The 20,571-nt window shown below is 38.8% G+C and overlaps 1 protein-coding gene across 3 annotated transcripts in view; it reads right to left on the bottom strand.

Annotated features, from left to right (window-relative positions):
- The window catches only part of DNAH7 (dynein axonemal heavy chain 7), a 247,269-nt gene that overhangs the window by 6,307 nt on the left and 220,391 nt on the right, over positions 1 to 20,571 (bottom strand). For all 3 annotated transcript variants that reach the window (XM_067741149.1, XM_067741150.1, XM_067741151.1), the window contains 5 exons: positions 16,434 to 16,619; positions 14,661 to 14,798; positions 9,423 to 9,653; positions 6,636 to 6,788; positions 5,023 to 5,200 (listed from right to left, as the gene is read on the bottom strand). In XM_067741149.1, coding sequence (XP_067597250.1) covers positions 5,023 to 5,200; positions 6,636 to 6,788; positions 9,423 to 9,653; positions 14,661 to 14,798; positions 16,434 to 16,619 — 886 coding nt within the window. The remainder of the gene's footprint in view (positions 1 to 5,022; positions 5,201 to 6,635; positions 6,789 to 9,422; positions 9,654 to 14,660; positions 14,799 to 16,433; positions 16,620 to 20,571) is intronic.

Genomic DNA, 20,571 nt, shown 5'->3' with positions numbered 1-20,571 from the left:
TAAAAATAGAGCTACCATATGGTCCAGCAATCGCACTCCTAGGCATATATCCAGAGAAAAACATGGTTTGAAAGTATACATGCACCCCAATGTTCACTGCAGCACTGTTTACAAAAGCCAAGACATGGAAGCAACCTAAATGTCCATCAACAGATGAATGTGGTACATATAAACACTAGAATATTACTCAGCCACTAAAAAGAATGAAATAATGCCATTTGCAGCAACATGTATGGAGCTGGAGATTATCATTTTAAGTGAAGTAAGTCAGACAAATATCGTATGATATCACTTATATGTGAAATCTATTAAAAAATGATACAAATGAACTCATTTACAAAACAGAAACAGTCTCACAGACTTAAGAGAATGAACTTATGGTTACTGGGGGGAGAAGGGTGGGGGAGGAGGGATAGACTGAGAGTTTGGGAATGGCGTGTACACACTGCTATATTTAAAGTAGATAACCAACAAGGACCTACTATACAGCACAGGGAACTCTGCTCAATACTCTGTAATAACCTAAATGGGAAAAGAATTTGAGAAAGAATAGATACATGTATATGTATAACTGAATCACTTTGCTGTACACCCGAAGCTAACATATTGTTAATCAACTATACTCCAATATGAAATAAAAATTTTTAAAAAAGAGTAGCTTTTCCCATGATGTTTAATTTAACATTAGGTAAATGAGGTTGACTTCTTTATGAGCCCCAGAACCAGGCACATCCTGAAGTTTGTATGAGGAGACAGACTGTGGACTGGTAGAGGTGAGAAAGAAACTGTGCTTCTAGCCCCAGTTGTTCTCAGGTCGGATCTGTGTTCCTTCCCTTAGGGTCCCATGAGAAATTGTTCCTTGGGAAAAATTCCATTGCTCCAAATCATTCCACGGAATCTCCTTTTCTTTCTGGTAATTTGCTAAGCACGAAGGAAAAAGCTAGAATGACAAAAAGGCTAAGCTGTGGATATCTGTATTTGGGGGAAAATGTTTGTGTGTATAAAATTAATAAAATTCATGATTTAGTGAACCTCTATCAGCTACTGTAAATCAAACCTGGGCTGATTCTTTGGTATTCAGTAAACTGGTTTATTTAACTGATGGCTACTCTACTATGGGATCTTGGAACACTAAATGGTCTTTATTGATCTTTAAATAAGTTGTGCTTTATACCTGCTCCACTGTTTTCAAGATAATTTTGGATTTTAATAAATTTGGATCTTTAATAAGAGCAGTTGTGGGTTAAATTAGTAAATCAGTGTAAACGGAAATAGCAACTACCTTGTACAACATCTGAGTTTATATATAACAATTGGAAATTCAAGAGTTTAATCTTAGATATTAACTAGTTTATAAACTTCAGGTAATGCTTTTTTAACTTCTCTTTTAACTGAGTTCAAAAACATAACTTTGATGGGCAGCATATACTACTCAGACTTCAATTCAAATGCCATCTTCTGCCTTTTATCATAATGATATAAGGAAAATTGAGGGAAAAAAATTATTCCATCTGATTTAAATACTTAAGAATCAGCCACAGCTCTTCAAGAAAACTTTCCTTGGGCTTCCCTGGTGGCTCAGTGGTTGAGAGTCTGCCTGCCGATGCAGGGGACACGGGTTCGTGCCCTGGTCCGGGAAGATCCCACATGCCGCGGAGTGGCTGGGCCCGTGCACCATGGCCGCTGAGCCTGCACGTCCGGAGCCTGTGCTCCGCAACGGGAGAGGCCACAACAGTGAGAGGCCCGCATGCCGCAAAAAAAAAAAAAAAAAAAAAAAGGAAGGAAATGAAATAATTACAGAGTGTGATTAATGTTTTGAAGTTAATAAGCAAAGTTGTAAGAGAGGCTAACAAGGTGGAGTGAGGGCTTCAATAGATAGCCCTCACTCTTCAATTATTTGTAAAGCAAATAATTGCTTTACAATGTTGTATTAGTTTTCTGCTGCACAGCGAAGTGAACCAGCTATACACATACACATATCCCCTTCCTCTTGGACCTCCCTCCCCCACCATCCCACCCATCTAGGCCATCACAGAGCCCTGAGCTGAGCTCCCTGTGCTATACAGCAGGTTCCCACTAGCTATCTATTTTACACATGGTAGTATATTTATGTCAAACTATAAGGAAGTGCTTTCTGATGAACTATAACATATGCTCAGACCTGAAGTTTGAGGAGCGCCCACCATGCTAAGTCTGCTTAGGAATAGTACTACAAAGATCCCAAAGAGAAAAGAGCTTGAGGTGATCTAGGAATTGTGAGAAGGTCCAGTGTGCCCTGTGTGGGGTGGCACAGGATGGGCTCCAGAGGTGGACAGTGGCTAGAATGTGCCTGGCCTCATAGTGATGGTAAGGGGTTTAGAGTTTATTCTAGCTACAAAGGGAAAATGTCATTATTAACTTACTTAGTCGTCTGAATTTCAATGGGGGCTTAGTGGTGACATGATCTGTTTACATTTTTAAAAAACTTCTGTGGCTTCTGTAGAAATGAAGGATTATAAGAGTGTAACACTTGTAGGAAGATAAGAGGCTAGAGCAAAAGTCTGAATAAAGATGTAGGTGGCAGGGCTTCCCTGGTGGCGCAGTAGTTGAGAGTCCGCCTGCCGATGCAGGGGACGCGGGTTCGTGCCCCGGTCCGGGAAGATCCCACATGCCGCGGAGCGGCTAGCCACGTGAGCCATGGCCGCTGAGCCTGCACGTCCGGAGCCTGTGTGCCGCAACGGGAGAGGCCACAGCAGTGAGAGGCCCGCATACCACAAAAAAAAAAAAAAAAAAAAAAAAAAAAATGGAGGTGGCAGCAGCATTGTAGATGAGCAACTGCATGTGATGTGAGTATGTGAGGGAGCAGAAGAACGAAGAATCCATGGGTTTCTGGCTGGACAGTGGTGCCATTTGTCGCAATTCATTATAAGTTTTACATTTCCAGGAGAAAGCGGAAGTGGAGATGTCAGGCAGGCAGTTGGGTACAGAGGTCTGGATTTTAGAGGAAAGATTTACACTGGACATTCAAATCTGGAAGATATAATCCAGGAGGTAATATTTAAAGACACAAAAAGTATGAGGTCGGGCTTCCCTGGTGGCGCAGTGGTTGAGAGTCCGCCTGCCGATGCAGGGGACACGGGTTCGTGCCCCGGTCCGGGAAGATCCCACATGCCGCGGAGCGGCTGGGCCCGTGAGCCATGGCCGCTGAGCCTGCGCGTCCGGAGCCTGTGCTCCACAACGGGAGAGGCCACAACAGTGAGAGGCCCGCGTACCGCAAAAAAAAAAAAAAAAAAAAAAAAGTATGAGGTCACTTGGGGAGAGGATGCAATTAGAAAAGAGAAATGCATTTGGGGTCCTTGGGAAATCCAACATTGAGAGGAGGAATAGCTAGCAAAAAGCATGAATGTGTCCAGTAAGAAAGGGAAAATCAGGAGAGGGTGATGACTTAGAAACAAAATGAGAAGAATGTCTCTAGAAAGAAGAAGTTGTCAACTGGTAAAGACTGCTAAGAGGTTAAGATGAAGACAGAAAAGAATTCATGGGATATGTCAACATGGAAGTCATTAGTAATTCTGAAGAGCATCAGTTGACTGGAGAGGATGAAAGGTAGACAGGAAAGAGGGAGTGAGAAGCTGGAGACGGCACGAGAATTGTGCTGCAAAGGGGAGCAGAGATTATGGGACAGTAGCTGAGGGGATACGGATATTTAGACAAGTGGCATTTGTTGATTTGTTGTAAGATGAGAGATTCTGGTTGCATGCTGGTAGGAATTATCCAGTAGTGAGGGAGATAACCGCTGATTCTAGAAACAGAGGGTACAACTGAAGGATAAAAACCCTTGGCAGGAGGAAAAAAATGAGATCTGGACTATCCAGTGGATCTGAACTACCAGAGGGTGCAGCAGTCAACAGGTTTATGGATTCGGTTGTGCTAAAAGCCCTATTCTGATGGCTGCTTATTTTTTCAATGAAGGATGAGGTGAGATGCGGGGGCAAGGGGCAGGACAAAGAAGGCATACGTGGTTGCTTTGAAAGTGGGAAAGCAACTCTTCCAGGGAACAGTAGTAGGACTGCTTCATAGTGTTATGACCCTCCTTGAGATTTCTGACAGTCAAGGTAAAGTAAAACCACCCAGCGCAGTAATAGGATGATGACACGCTGTTGTGATGACACATCTACTTGTTAGTATCTTCCACCAGAGTACAGATTAGTTGAGGGTCAAGATCCTGCCTACAGTCTTCACTGTTGATATTCCCCAGTGTCTAACAGAGCGAGCCAGTGAATTCACCATTCAGTGATGAATAAGGAAGCAGGATTATCTTTGACACATTAGTAAAACCAGGGCACATTATTGGTCATTTAGAAATTGTCATTTAAAGACAACACCATTTTGGTAAAATTAGAAATCGATAGTATTTTTAAAATAATACTTTTGAAAGGTAGTGGCCCCTTCCATTAAATTTGAAATAAAACATTAGGGTAGCCACTGAGTATTAAAAAGACAAATGATTAAGAAAATAAATTTCCTCACAATGTTTCAATCACAGAACATATGCTCATATTAGCTATTAACTGTATTAAGTTTTGGAAGGATGTATATAACAGGAAAGAACACATATTTTAGGAGTCTGCAAAGGTGTGCTCTTCGAGGGACCAAGAGATCCTTCTTTTTAATGTTGTGCTGCCTTAATTCCCCAAGGTCACCATAAGACTGTGGTTGATCATCCCATGTATTGTTAATTTGATGACTCCTTTCTACCTAACTTTTTTTAGAAATAACTTCAAAATTACACAATTTTGTAAAACGAAAACAATGCAAGGGACATCTACTCCTTCCTCAGATTAATTTCATCCCCATTTATTTTCTTACTCTTGCTCTCTCTTGCTCACTCTGTCTCTTCACAAAATTGTTTTTCCTTAACCATCTGAGGGTAAGTTACATACATGATGATTAAATTTTTAGCAGCTGGGTAAAGTGAGCAAGAATGTTACATTTTTGTTCAGTGTTGAAATATAAGCCAACTCATTCCATCGCTGCACTTACCATCTTCCGGAGCATGGTTGTATTCTTTGTCTTCCATCACTTCATAGTCAAACCCAAGAAGATCAATAGGGATGGTGTATTTCCTGGCATAGTTCTGCTGGGCGCCAGTCAGGAAGGCTTGTGTGAAGAAGAAGCCAGAAAGCCAGAACACTGGGGGAGGGCCAACCTCGTACCATTGCTGTGGTGTCAAAGCACAAGTGTCCTGACAACAGGGTCTTTCAACTTTGAATGCAACATGGCTTAGTACAATTTGCCACAAACACTCCGCCTATTATCTTCTAGGTAAACTAACAAATAAGCTAACACTTTGAGGAATAAAAAGTCATACTATCAAAGTTTGAAAAATAGGCAACATATCCAGCGTTCGTTCTGACTTCAATTTCGTATCCATTGCACCAGCTCATGCAATGATATGAATCATAATGTGTGTGAATGTAGATACAAATGTCTGTTTTATACATGCCCAGTGATTCCTTCAGAAGAGCTCCATACAACAGTGAGTTTCTAATATACATTATTGCACGCTACATCATGTTGTTTAATTGAATAAAAGAAGATCTCCCTACAAGGTCTGGTCAGACGATAATGTTTCTTTCACTTTTTTTCCTCTCTGGTTATTAGTACCCGGTAGAATATTCCTTTTGAAGTCTTCCCTTCTACTTCACCAAAATACAGTGAATCTAACATACGAAGACATAATATTGTAACAGGAACTTCCAGAAGATACAGGGTAGTGAGAGCTTAAGATCTTTATAAATATCAAGATATCTGGATATTCCGTTCATATCATATATTATAACAAGTAGTTGAGTTACTGACTCTAATAGTAAATTATAGAAGTCAGTCTGAAGAAGTGAATTTGAAGAACTTTCCCCTATAAGAATCCAAGGTAGAGTCTTCACTTTTCAAGAACAATCTTAATCCTTCAGTACCAAGTCTAGTATCAAAGAAGGCCTATATTATGGAAGGGGTGTTTTGTCATTTTATCCCCGGAGAAATCTCCTCACAGGCAATTTTTGATGTATTATGTATAGTACCTAGGGAATTAATCAATACTTCTAAGAAATATAGTTGTTAATAATAACATAGTTAAGCACCAACATTGCCAGATAATTAGGAGGCAGGCTTCTGCCCACTCTACATTTCCAAGACAATTAGCCTTTGAGGTTATTACTGACTTGGGCTGAAACAGCAATCTAGTGATTTCACGACCTGGAGGGGTGCTGGACAAGGAAGAAATAATTCTCCTTACTAGTAGCTTGTCTGGCTTTCTAAGATGCTGTGCTGTAGGAATCTCTTTTAAAACTAAATATTTAATGGAAATATCAACATAGCCAGTCCTTTTCCCTCTTCAAATGTCCTTGGCTTGAATGTCTAACTTCACTGAACACAAGCACCTGCTCCTAAAGAAGCTTTCAGAGGTTCTACTTCCAATGTTAGTATTTTGACAATTCCATGTAACAGTTACACAAACTATATGCAATATTGGGGAGTGGTCATTTGTGCCTGGGATGCACAGAAAAACTAGAGAGTCATACTCATTACGTTAGGCAACCTGATGAAGAAGATGAAATCAGAAGAAACTTAATATATGAGCATTTGGATGAACTCACCTGCAAAAACTTTAGTCTTGCAAGGAAGTCATTCACATAGCTCCCAAGTGGTTTGAGGCTTGGGTATGATTTACCCATCCACATTCCTGGAATTTTGACATTCAGAATGCTGCTAACCACTTCCTCAAGATCTGTAGACATCACTACAAGCCCCTGAAACGCATTTAACCATTGTTTAACACAACTGTATTCTAGGTTATGAATAATTTTATAATTGTATTTGTTTACAATTATGATTAGTTGAGTCATATAGCAAAAAAAGAAAAGATACTTTCTTTTGCTCACAAGTTGTGGAGTCTTTGAATTATTCCTTAGAAAAATATTAACAATTGTAATCTAATCAAACTTTAATGGAAAATTTCTTTTCTTGAAATATAATTGACATACAACATTAGTTTTAGATGTATGACATAATGATTCAATATTTGTATATACTGTGAAGTGATCATCACAGTAGGTCTAGTTAACATCCATCACCATACATAGTTACAGCATTTTGTGTGTGTGATGAGAACTTTTAAGATCTACTCTCTTAGCAACTTTCAAATGTGCAATACACTATTATTAACTATAGTCACCAAGCTGTACATTACATCTCCATAACTTATTTATTTTGTAATTGAAAACTTTTGACCCCCTTTACCCATTTTTTCCACCCTGGAAGATCTCAACACTTGGCTTCTCACTAGCTATTAAATCACAGCCTAACTTTGACTTAGTTTACTTGTCCATTAAATGGACAACGAATATATCGCTGTCCTGCTTTCTTAAAAGGATAGTGATAAATATAAAATGAGGAAAATGATACAAAGTGCCTTGAAAGGTTAAGACATCCTGGACTGCAACTATTAAGTCTAATTGATCTTATCCCATTTTGAAATGTAAAATAGATCATTTCATTTCATTGCTTAAAACCCTCTGAAGGGTTTTTTACTTTTACACTTTACCTTTACACTTTAGAATAAAATTGAAGATCCTAAGAGATGGTAACACTTTGAGGCCCTTGAAATTTTTATTTGATCCTGCAATTGGGCCAGTTGCCATCATCATTTCTGTTTTCTTCATAGTTGACAATATAATTCCAACTAACATATGGAAAAGATTTTAGAGAAAATTTAATGGATTAAACATCCACATTTCATTTGCCTCCTTCCCCAAACCCTGAAACAACAGTAAAGGAATTTATTTGTTAGAAGCACAAGCCTAGGGACTTCCCTGGCAGTCCAGTGGTTAAGATTCTGCACTTCCACTGCAGGGGGCGCGGGTTCGATCCCTGGTCAGGGAACTAAGATCCTGCATGCCACACGGCGTGGCTAAAAAAAAAAAAAAAAAAAAAGCCTACAAGTGCAGGAAAAATAGGAAAAGGCAAGGCAATATTGGGAGCTAGAAAGCATGTGGACTGTTGGTAGTTGACTTAGTAGTCAGGAGAAACTGGCAGACGGGAAAGTTAAGAATCGACTAGATATACACTAGGATACTCAAAGTATCAATATTTGGAACTGATGGCCCTAGCTGAAAGGGAGGAGAGGAGGGTGGTGCTAAATGAAGATTGTTGAAATCTGGCTTAAAAAATAGATTCCTGGGTCTTCTCCCACAAAACTGTACCTTATTCACCTTGAATGAAACCTGGAAAGGAAAATGAAGACATCCCTACAGTGGAGGGGATGCCAGGCTCAGGTGGGGTCAGAATTCCCATACTGAAATCAGGAATTAAGTGAATTCATGTGTATTGGTTGCTGAGCTCCCTGAGGCCTGTTTCCCCTTTTATCTCCCAGAATGCGGAAAGCCAGGCCTTCATCTTCCAGGAAGGATACAGGGAGGACCAGGTTAAGGAGAAACACAAGACACTGAATACTTCTTAGCCAAACCAGCCAGATTATACCACAGCCAGCCGGGCAGACTCCTCTCTCCATAATAACTCATATCCAACCACTCTTCTCCACCTCCACTGCTACAAGAAACCAACTCAGCTGGACTACTGCAATCACATAATTGGGTTCTGCCTGTGCTCTTGTTTCCCTACAATCCTTTCTGCAGCGGCCAGAGCAAACTTTAAAAATATAAAATAGATCATTTCATTTCATCACTTAAATCCCTCTGAAGGTCTCCCTTTACCTTTACACTTTAGGATAATATTGAAGATCCTAACCTTGGCCGAGAAGGCCATCATGAAGCCCATGCCTTCCTCTCTCTGTCCTACCATTTCCCTCGTGCTCACTCTACTCTAGACAAGCCAGCCTTCCCTACTGTGCTCCTGGACCATGCCAAGCTGGTTTTCTCAGGGCCTTCATGCTGGCTGGACCCTCTGCCCAAACGTTCCATGGCTTGTCCCTCCCATCAGGTCTCTCTCTTCAGAGCGGCCTGACCCCAAATGACTGAGTTTCCCACCCATCATTCTCTACATCCTTATTCCATTTTATTTTTTTCCACTGAACTTACCAATGACTGAAAAAAATAAATTTATTTGTTCATTTTTTAATTGTTTGTCTCCCTAAGAAGTAAGCTCTATGAGAGCAGAAGCTTTGTCTTACTCCTTAACATTTTATGCCTTCTTAGCATATGTTCCATCCAACAAACGATCGCTATATGTACCACATTCTATACTCATTTACACACTTATTAACTGTCAGCCCCAGAATTCGATACACTTTTTAAGGGTGGGGATTTTTTTTTTCTATCTCTGGAACCAAGAACAGTGCTTTCACGGAAGCTGTGCCCAATAAATATTTGCTGAGTAAATGAATGATGTTTATTTCAATGATTTTTCCTTGCTGTACTTCCCCTTACCTTGATTGCTTTCTGGATGTTAATGCATGATTCTCTTATGGTCTGCAGCAACTTATTGAACCGTCCCATCTCTTGGACAAGCACCGTGTTCATGCTCTGAGTGTAAGTGGTTGGGTATCTCCTCATTGCAGACTCCACATTGAAGTTGTTTGGAAGTTTACCCAAGATGTCACCAGCGACCTCATATACTACTTCATCCGATGATTTTGCACCAGACTCTGCTGAACGAGACTGGAAAGAATCCAAACTACGAATCAGAAATCCTCATAAAAAAAAAAGAAATCCTCATAAAAATCTAAGAATTGCTGGATAGGAAATCTCCTAAAGAAAACTTTATAAGAATGAGTACTATTGATACTTTGCTATTTTGACTATGATTCTTCTCCCCACGAGATTTATTGAAGTGATGATAACAAGCATGGGAATGGAGTTTCAGGAGAAAAGCAATTGGTAGAAGGTAGAAGGTCATGTACAATGTTCAGAGGCAAAAGAGGGTCTGGAGGAAGCAAACAAGCTGCACATTGTGCTGCCTGGGGGTCAGGGGAAGAGCAGATGATACAGACAGAGGGAGAAAAAGCGTTCATGTTGGGGGTGGTGGTGGTCAAGTGATGACGGGCATCAAAGCCCAGGAGGACGAAATCTGGTTTTTGCTTTCGCCACAAAATATATTTGGTAATAACTCTGGTGCCCAGTGGTTGCCAAAAGCAGAGATAGAGTTTTTTTTCCTTGAACCAAGAGGACAAAGAAAATAAGCTCATCTCCTCTAAGCAGTTGGAAGAGTTATGGCGATAAGGCAGACTTTAGGGATTCACACTGGAAGCAGGGAAGGGGAATTTCATTTCAATTTTTATTTTTTATTTTATAGTGACACCATGCAAATGAATCTATATTTTCTGGGAAAACCCTTTAAATCCTCAGAATAAATGAATGTGTGTATGTGTGTGTGTGTTGAGAGAGAACAAGCACTATTAGAATATAAATGAATATATCTCATACTTTTCCAGTCCATGGGAATTGTGTTTAGTCTTATTTCAGATTTTATATTTTCTAGTGTCTATATTGGCTCTATTCTATAAATATTGACTGTTACTTCTACTTAAGTTTCTAGTGAGATTTTTAATGCTACCTAACACATTCCTATGAAGTTGTGCAATAAAAAAATTAAATGTTGGTAAGTGTTAATTATATGCTAGCAAAAAAAGGGATATGCCAATATAGTAATCTTTTATCATGATCCCCAAACATTAGGTTTACAACTAAGTATATAAAACAAATTACAGAGAACAAAGAAGGTAATGAACGTTCGGCCCAAACTACTGAAATATCTATTTCCATTGCATTTAAAGAATCATATGCTGATTTCTATTTGTATTTTGATGTGCATACAATATACTATAAACTCAACCATTCCTATTTTCTAACAAGAGCTGTGCCTCCACCGAAACCCCCCCCCCCAAAAAAGAATCTCAGCCCTTCAAAAATGTAAGAAAAATAATTTAGTAACACAAACATTCCTATACCTATTTCTCACACACAAACATTCCTATACCTATTTCTCACACACCAAAATCACATAACTGGGGGGGTTTGTTTTAAAAGTAATATCCAACTGATATTGAGAATTAAGAGCAAAAGGGTGTTATTTATTTGTAATTACATAATTATATAACTTAGCTTTTTTTCCTTTTTACCACTTTTCCTTAGAGTTTTCACAAACACCGTTTGAAATCTAATGGTCGTTGCCCTTTTATTAAACAAATAAAGATAAGTGGGATCCATTTTCAAGGAGACATTGTGGAATTCAGCCTTTCCATTTCTAGTTTCACAATATTTTAGGTTGAAACGATTTTCTTATTCAAAAGAGAGTCTGGCACACTATAAAACTCTTAGAGAAAAACACAGGCAGAACACTCTATGACATAAATCACAGCAAGATCCTTTTTGACCCACCTCCTAGAGTAATGGAAATAAAAACAAAAATAAATAAATGGGACCTAATGAAACGTAAAAGCTTTTGCACAGCAAAGGAAACCATAAACAAGATGAAAAGACAACCCTCAGAAGGGGAGAAAAGATTTGCAAATGAAGCAACTGACAAAGGATTCATCTCCAAAATTTACAAGCAGTTCATGCAGCTCAATAGCCAAAAAACAAAAAACCCAATCCAAAAATGGGCAGAAGACCTAAACAGACATTTCTCCAAAGAAGATATACATATAAAGCAGAAACTAACACACCACTGTAAAGCAATTATACTGCAATAAAGATGTTAAAAAAAAAAAGAAGATATACAGGTTGGCAACAAACACATGAAAGGATGCTCAACATCACTAATCATTAGAGAAATGCAAATCGAAACTACAATGAGGTATCACCTCACACCAGTCAGAATGGCCATCATCAAAAAGTCTACACACAATAAATGCTGGAGAGGGTGTGGAGAAAAGGGCATATACCCTGAGAAAACCATAATTCAAAAAGAGTCATGTACCACAATGTTCACTGCAGCTCTATTTACAATAGCCAGGACATGGAAGCAACCTAAGGGTCCATCAACAGATGAATGGATAAAGATGTGGCACATATATATAATGGAATATTACTCACCCATAAAAAGAAACGAAATTGAGTTATTTGTAGTGAGGTGGATGGACCTAGAGTCTGTCATACAGAGTGAAGTAAGTCAGAAAGAGAAAAACAAAAACCATATGCTAACACATATATATGAAATCTAAAAAAAAAAAAAAAGAAAAATGGTTCTGAAGAACCTAGGGGCAGGAAAGGAATAAAGATGCAGACATAGAGAATGGACCCTGGTGGCGCAGTGGTTGAGAGTCCGCCTGCCGGTGCAGGGGACACGGGTTCGTGCCCCAGTCCGGGAAGATCCCACATGGCCCATGAGCCATGGCTGCTGAGGCCTGCGTACCGCAAAAAAAAAAAAGGATAATGGACCTGAGGACACAGGGAGGGGGAAGGGTAAGCTGGGACAAAGTGAGAGAGTGGCATGGACATATATACACTACCTAATGTAAAATAGATAGCTAGTGGGAAGCAGCCACATAGCACAGGGAGATCAGCTCTGTGCTTTGTGACCACCTACGGGGGTGGGATAGGGAGGGTGAGAGGGAGACGCAAGAGGGAGGAGCTATGGGGATATATGTATATGTATAGCTGATTCACTTTGTTATACAGCAGAAACTAACACACCATTGTAAAGCAATTATACTCCAATAAAGATTTTTTTTTTTTTTTTAAAGAGAGTCTGGCAGTTAAGTATAAGCAAAAGGGCTCTGCAGAAGTAACATTCTCAGCTCCAATGCTGGCTCCTGTCATTTCATAAGATATTTTGGTTAAATACACAAGGTAAAGGTCTTGTCATCGTGACCTTGCTCTCCGACCTGCAGTTCTGGTCTATCTCATTGCCTCTGAATTGTGGTTAATCCCGATGTAGAATCACTGAACTCCTGCTTACCCATTACTATAACTGTACTTGCCAATCTGAGTCGGAGGATATTGAAAGAGGTTGTTTAATTACATACTGAGAAGATACCCCAAGTGTATTTAAACTTATTTGCTCGGCTCTGAGTCATTTTCTGTTGGACTGAGCCCACTGCTTCATGTGGCACAGCCCATCAGGTTTAAATAAAGCCAAAAGACACTATAAATCTGCTGTCAGACTGTTGTGTACTACAGGCACTGATGTTCCTAACAACCTACTTATTCATGTCTGTATACATGCTTTCATGCTCAGGCAACAACTGATTTTAATGGTATTAACGTGTAAAATGGACATAAAAAATAATCTTTGTCCTTTCTGCCTTATGAGTAAATGTCATCTTACAGTAGACCAGAGGTAGAAGTTCCATGAACTCTTCCATCAGTGACAGCACACTATTTCATCCTCCTAATCTGGTTCTTTTAGCTTCCCGCCCCCCACTCCCAACCCAGCATCTCTGGTTATCTGCCTTCTAGGTCCTATCCCATGTTTAGAATCTAGAAAGAATATCACGTAGTGGTTCAGAACACAAATTCTGGAGCCAAACTAGTGGGAGTCAGACTGCTTGGCTTTGAGTGCTGGCTTGAAATTGTACTAGCTGACCTTGAGTAAATGACTTAATCTTTCTGTGTCTGAGTCTTTTAGCTGTAAAATGGGAATAATTAGCACCCTCACTTCATAGGACTGTCATAAGCATCACACTGTTATACATAAAGCATTCAGAACAGTGCTCCCATACAGTAAGCACTATAAAATGATTAACTATTATTAGTATTAATCTGAGATCCCATAAAAATAAAAAAGACCAGCTCGAAATCAGTTTTGGGGATAATTTGCTTGACTGAATAAACATCCTGAACTTACTAAAATTTCATTCAATCACTAAGGGAACTCACCATTTGGACTAATTTGCTTTCAAAAATAAAAAAAAAAAAAAAACAAGCATATCTTCTAATGGGAGAACAATACAAGGGAAGATCTCTAAATAGACAAGCAAGATTAAATATCTTTCATTCAAATGTACTGACTCGTGCCCAGGGCATGCTGAAATCTGGTGCCTTGGAAGGTCATTCTCCGACATGCCCTTACATTTATGCTCTCACCAGTGGAGCCGCATGTCTAAGAGTCAAAGGTTCTCCTAAACCTTTTAATTTATTTTGTACTTACTATTATATTCCTTAAATATTATGTAATCTGATAAAATATTGATGTGAAAGAAACTATTTCTATGTAAACTAGGTTAAATGTTCTAGAACATTTGATAAAGATAAGTCATTTAAAAATGTTGAATAGGTAAGAGAGAAAATAAAATAGGCAGAATTCTAGATGGATTCTGGTGTTAAACTGCTTCCAGGTATCTTTGAAATTCTTCTTCCACTTTAAAGGAAGTAAAAAAGGATAATGTATTAGGGCATGATTTAAGCAAGAAAGGCAAAATGGAACTCACAGCAGCAGAATGATATCAAAGAATACTCAAAGAATATTATTCAAAGAACTCTTGGAAGCAGAATGATACTCAAAGATTCTTCCCAAATCAAAAGACTGACGAAAACAAAACCCACACATTCATTTACTTTATGTTTAAACCCATTTTTAAGTTACGTATTTTTTTTCTTTTCCTTAAAGTGGTTCTCCACTTGAAGAGATGGAATTCTGTGCCTGGGCCTCTACCGTGTTGTCTCATGCTGCTTGGGGAGCATCCTTTCCAGCCTCAGAAGCCAGTTCCTGCACAGATCACACACCTGTGTGAGAAGAATGTTATCAAACAGCAGTTGAGTTTCTGACTGATCTTTAGTGATATCTGCATTGGCATTCATCCCAAAGATTTCCGGAGCTGGGGTCAGCGGCAGTGTCTTTGTGTATTCGATGTAGCTTTTGTGCTGCAAAGATGAGTAACAAGGAATCAGGAGATTAGAAATCAGGAAATCAGGTTAGAATTATAGAAATCTAATTATCCTGTAGAGCTTGCTCACTGAAAAGAGATAATTTTTAATACTCAGGTTACTGAGTGGATGAGCCTGTGAACCTGGACACTGAATGCTTTCATTTTCTTTCAACCTGGGCCAAAGTGTTAAAAAAAAAAGATATGGACACATTTAGAGAGAGAAAAAAATGTCCCATTCAACTGGAATGGATCTGAAAATGGAGAGAGGAATATCCTGGCTGCTTCATTTAGAAATTCTTCCTGAGAAATCTTTCTGTGCTGCATTTGCTGATGACTGTTCTTAGTTTATCACAATATTTTTTTTTCCGCTTTAGTCTGATATTTCTGTTTACTCTTATTGTGATAAATCCACGTAATTCAGAAAAGTGAAAATCATCTGAGATTTTATCATGAGATAACCACCATTAATATGGTAAATCTTTTTATATATACGCAGACACGTTTTATATTTTATTTATGTGAATTTCTATCAAAATTCCATACTTTTCCTGATGCTCATATAATCATATGCAAACATTCATATATTGGGTTGGCCAAAAAGTCTGTTCATAAGACGTTACAGAAAAATCCGAACGAACTTTTTGGCCAGCCCCATACACGTATGGTAGTGGGGAGACTGGTCACTGGTGGTTTTTCGAGATGGGTCATGTTACATAACCTGACTTCATCTTTGGCTATCTTCTCACTTACCAAATCATCACTGGGGATCTTGTTACCATGACTCCCTGTGTTGACTTGCCCCACCCAGTCAGTGACCTGGGCTCTGGGACTGATTTTTCTCTTCATCTATTAGTGTCTGCCCTCAGCTAGAATCCATCCTAGTGGATGATGGGGTCATGGTTATGTGCCTCTGTTGCCTGTGGCTGTGTTTTTAACTTTCAACTTGTGCCCTTTTGACTTCTGGGAATAAAATGAGAACCAATTTAATTGTGCTAGCAGTCCCTAGAAGTCTACTGTGTGATATGAAGGCAGATACCACATCTTCTACTAGACAGGACTGGAAAAAGTAGCAGAAGAGAACCTTGGTCTTGTGAAGCAGGTGTGATGCTCTGTCCCTTTCTACCTGTGGGATCTTGGGCAAGTCATTTAACTTTAGTGAACTTACTTTCTCACTTGTAAAAGACAAAGACAGAATAATAACTCAAATGTTAATTAGATGCTCCAGTGGGATAATTACATGTAACTGCTTTGTAAATAAGCATGATCTAAATGTTAACTATTATCGTTAATACGATTTTGTAAGCCCTTCTCATGTGTATTTCCATTTTAATTGGGGACCATGCCTTTTTCCCCAAAGCACTGAATTCACAATAAGAGGATTTCAGGTCACTGAGGAAGCCATTCTTGGGTGAGGAACATTTCTGATAGTCTTCACATTACAGCAAATAGGAAACCACTAACTCCATCTTTGTATGGGATTTGCTCTGTCCCTATAGGACTGAAGAAAGTACACACAATGGTTAACAAAAAACAAGGCTTTTTAAAAAAAAAAAAAAAATCACCTTTTTCTATATCAGAGGAATTCCACATTTTACTGCTTTTAGTTTTCTTGAAGAGCATATGTACTTACATCACCAGAAGGAGGCACAAAATAGATGCCACTGGAGTCGAATTTATAGTGCGGATTCTGAACTAATTCCGTGTTGAAGAATTTCTTTAAGATGCTGCGCAGCGTGCGCCGGTCCCAGTCGTCAGTCACGCGGCCGCCGTAATTGCACTCGCCCGTCATGTACTGCAGGGCGTCGTAGGGCAGTTCCTAGAGTAGAGGTCAAGTCGCTCAACCAGTCAAGATTTAGCAGTGGCACATCATACAGGATCGTGTTTCTTGTTTGCTCATGTTATTTAAACAGTTCACGGAAAGTTTGCATCAACACAATTTCCCTTTATGTACTTCCCGGCTAATTTCCTGTAATTTTCCCCAGGGTCTCTCTCTCCTTCTGTGATTTGTCATTTCCATCAGTGCAAAGAATAGAAATCCTCTATTAACTTGTGAACTCACCTCTATTCAACCAACATTAATGGACCACCTACTATATGCCTGATGCAAAATTAGTTAGACCATAATCCCATCCCTGAAAATCCTGCACTGTTGAATGACATTCAAAACCAATCCAATATAATTCCGAGATAATCAGTGTTCATTTCCTTCACCACCTCTTTATATCTGTATATGTTTGACAATTAGAATCACACTATATATACAATTTTGCATATAATTTTTCACCAAATCTCATATTATGAGATATCTTTTACTGTTTCACGAAATACTCTTTGAAAATAGTTTTTAATAACTATCTTCTAATATTGAAGATTTCAGTTGCTCCTAATTTTCTACTTTGTTAAATTGTTTCATTAAATATACATCCCTTAAAATTGCTAATGATTCTTTAGTCTAGATTCCTGAAAGGGAAATAACACTGTCAAAGGAAAGAAGTTTATAAAAAGCAATTGACTAATGTCACCAAACTGCTTTCCTGAAAGGGTGTAGTAATTGTAGGAATCAGGTTTAAAATCTCTGCTAATTTGACCAAAGGTAATTAATATTGCGTTAATTTGCATTTTCTAGAATACTAATGAAATTTATGATCTTTTCATATGTTTAAAAACATTTGTTCTTCTGTGAACTAGCCTATTTTTTTCAATTAGTTTTTAAAATTTTAAAAATTTTATTTATTTATTTATTTTTGGCTGTGTTGGGTCTTCATTTCTGCGTGAGGGCTTTCTCTAGTTGCGGCAAGCGGGGGCCACTCTTCATGGCGGTGCGCGGGCCTCTCACTATCGCGGCCTCTCTTGTTGGGGAGCACAGGCTCCAGACATGCAGGCTTAGTAGTTGTGGCTCACGGGCCTACTTGCTCCACAGCATGTGGGATCTTCCCAGACCAGGGCTCGAACCTGTGTCCCCTGAATTGGCAGGCAGACTCTCAACCACTGCGCCACCAGGGAAGCCCTCAATTAAAGTTTTAATAGTTTTATTTGTATAAGCTCTTTTATAAATCTACCTTTATCAAATTTCTTGAAATATTTTTCCTGTAGGTTTGCCTTTTTATTATATTCTCTAGTACATAGAATTTCTAAGTGTTTATGAATGCAAAAGAATTGATTTTTCCTATTGCGATTTTATTTATCCTAAGCATAAATACTTAAACAGCCACCAGTAATATAGAGAATTCTCTCACTGCTCACAACAAAACTGAGTATTATCATTTAGGGAAAAAAAATGATAATTAAACAATAAAATTGTTTTTAATTTTTGGGGATATAATTCACATATTATATTAGTTTCAGGGGTACAAATAATGATTTGATATTTGTATATATTGATCACCACAGTAAGTCTATTTAACATCCATCACCATAATCACAATTTTTTTGTGTGTTGAGAACTTTCAAGATCTGTTTTCTTTAGCCACTTTCAAATATGCAATATAGTATTAACTATAGTCATCATGCTGGACATTACATATCTTAATTTTATTTTACTTATTTATTTATTTTTGATATTGACATTTAAAAAATGTTTATTCACCGCTTGTATTTCTTATTGTTAAATTATCTACTTTATTCTTTTATGTGTTTTCCTCATATGAATGCTTTTTTTTTTTCATTACTAAAAGCTCTTTATAAAGATACCGAATCAGTTTGTCAGAAAAATTTTAGGTATTTTCTCCAATTTTCATTTGTCTTTTATTTTTATGGTGTTTGTTTTTGGTATTTTAATATAGCAATGTTTTAAAATGTTTTCTACTAAAATACAGCAATCTTTTCACTTTAGGATTTTTTTCACCATTTTTGTGCTATAAATGCCCTTCTGGCAGTTATCTGCTAAAAGTTAAAGTGTATATACCCTACATCTCAGTGATCCCACTTAGAGGAATCTCTTCAGTAAAAAACAATAGCACTTGGGAAGAATAGGTGGTAGTGATTAGACAGAAGGAATTTATTGAATTCGGGCTTGGGAATTAAGAGACTTGTTACTTGGTAGAGTTGGAAATGAAGGCAGTGAATTTAGGAGAACAGCTCAGTGACCAAGACGTGGTGGAGAAACAAGCAGAACCAGGAGGGAGAACAACGGCACGGTGTTGAGGGGAGTTTGCAGATGCCGGCAGTGCTCGGGTTTGCCTTGTTGACAGGTCCCCACCTCATAAAACTGAAATATAGTAAGAAAACTCCTGTGTGAATTAAATAGTATATCAGCATGAGCTGGGCCCTGGGAGGGCTTTGTGAGGCAGACATAAGATGAGATCTGGAGGGGAGGAGTTTGGCTTATGTTTAAAGGGTTAAACCTGCCAACATTCCCCTGAGAGCTGATGGGTAAACTTGTTCCTCTCAGTAGCTTGATCACAACCAGGGCCAATCAAACTGGGGAATGCATTCTCCCAGGCGCCCAGGTCCATTGGCTGAGGTCGCAGAAAGAGTAGCAGCTCGCTGCTGGGATTTCTTCTCTGTTCTGTTGTTATAAGAGGGTTGAGACCACAGGCCAGGAGAGAGTGCAGAAGTCGGCAACTATATGCAAGGTTATATATGAAGTTATTCACTTTAACACTACTTATTAGTAAGAAATAAAAAGGAAATAAAATCCTCATAGTCAAAAGTGGGAAATGCTGTGTATGCAGCCATTAAAACAAAGATCTGTATCTATTTTGGAAGTTGTCCACAACATATGTGAGTGAGAAAAGCAAGCTGAAAATGACATACAGATGTAATTATGTTTTTGAGGAAAATGTGTGCGTATATTGTATATATGTGTATATATAACTATTTGTGCATAGGAAAAAGTTTGGACAGCCCCTCCTAAGCTGTGAAATTGACTGCTTTGGGGGTGAACTTAGGGTGAGAGTGAGGGGGTGAGCCTTTCTCTCACACACAATCACACACACACAACCCTCCTAAAGGGAATTACCCATTTGCCAAGTACATTATATACATCCACTTGTATTTTCTTCTGTTACAGTTTACTTTTTCTTATTTATGTTTTTTAAATTAAAATATATAAAGAACTCATACAGCTCAATAACAAAAACCAAAAAATCTGATTTAAAAATGGGCAGAGGGGCTTCCCTGGTGGTGCAGTGGTTAAGAATCTGCCTGCCATAGCAGGGGACACGGGTTCGAGCCCTGGTCCGGGAAGATCCCACATGCCGTGAAGCAACTAAGCCCGTGCGCCACAACTACTGAGCCTGAGCTCTAGAGCCTGCGAGCCACAACTACTGAGCCCGCGTGCCACAACTACTGAAGCCTGCACGCCTAGAGCCCGTGCTCTGCAACAAGAGAAGCCACCGCAATGAGAAGCCCGTGCACTGCAATGAAGAGTAGGCCCCACTCGACACAACTAGAGAAAGCCTGCGTGCAGCAACAAAGACCCAATGCAGCCAAAAATAAATAGATAAAATAAATTTATATTAAAAAAAATGGGCAGAGGATCTGGATAGATATTTTTCCAAAGAAGACATACAGACAGCCAATAGACACAGGAAAAGATGCTCAACATCATTAATCACCAGAAAAATGCAAATCAAAACTACGATGGGATGTCACTTCACACCTGTCAGAATGGTTATTATCAAAAAGACAAGAAATAATACATATGTTGGTGAGGATGTGGAGAAAAAGGAGCCCTTGTGTACTGTTGGAGGGAACGTAAATTGGTGCAGCCACTATGGAAAACAGTATGGAGGTTCCTCAAAAAACAAAATTAAAAACAAAACTAC

Source organism: Pseudorca crassidens, chromosome 6 (genome assembly GCF_039906515.1).
Source record: "Pseudorca crassidens isolate mPseCra1 chromosome 6, mPseCra1.hap1, whole genome shotgun sequence".
In the NCBI taxonomy this organism is placed as follows: Eukaryota; Metazoa; Chordata; class Mammalia; order Artiodactyla; family Delphinidae; genus Pseudorca; species Pseudorca crassidens.
Note: the sequence above shows the minus strand (reverse complement) of the source record. Positions and strands in the feature narration are given on the sequence as shown.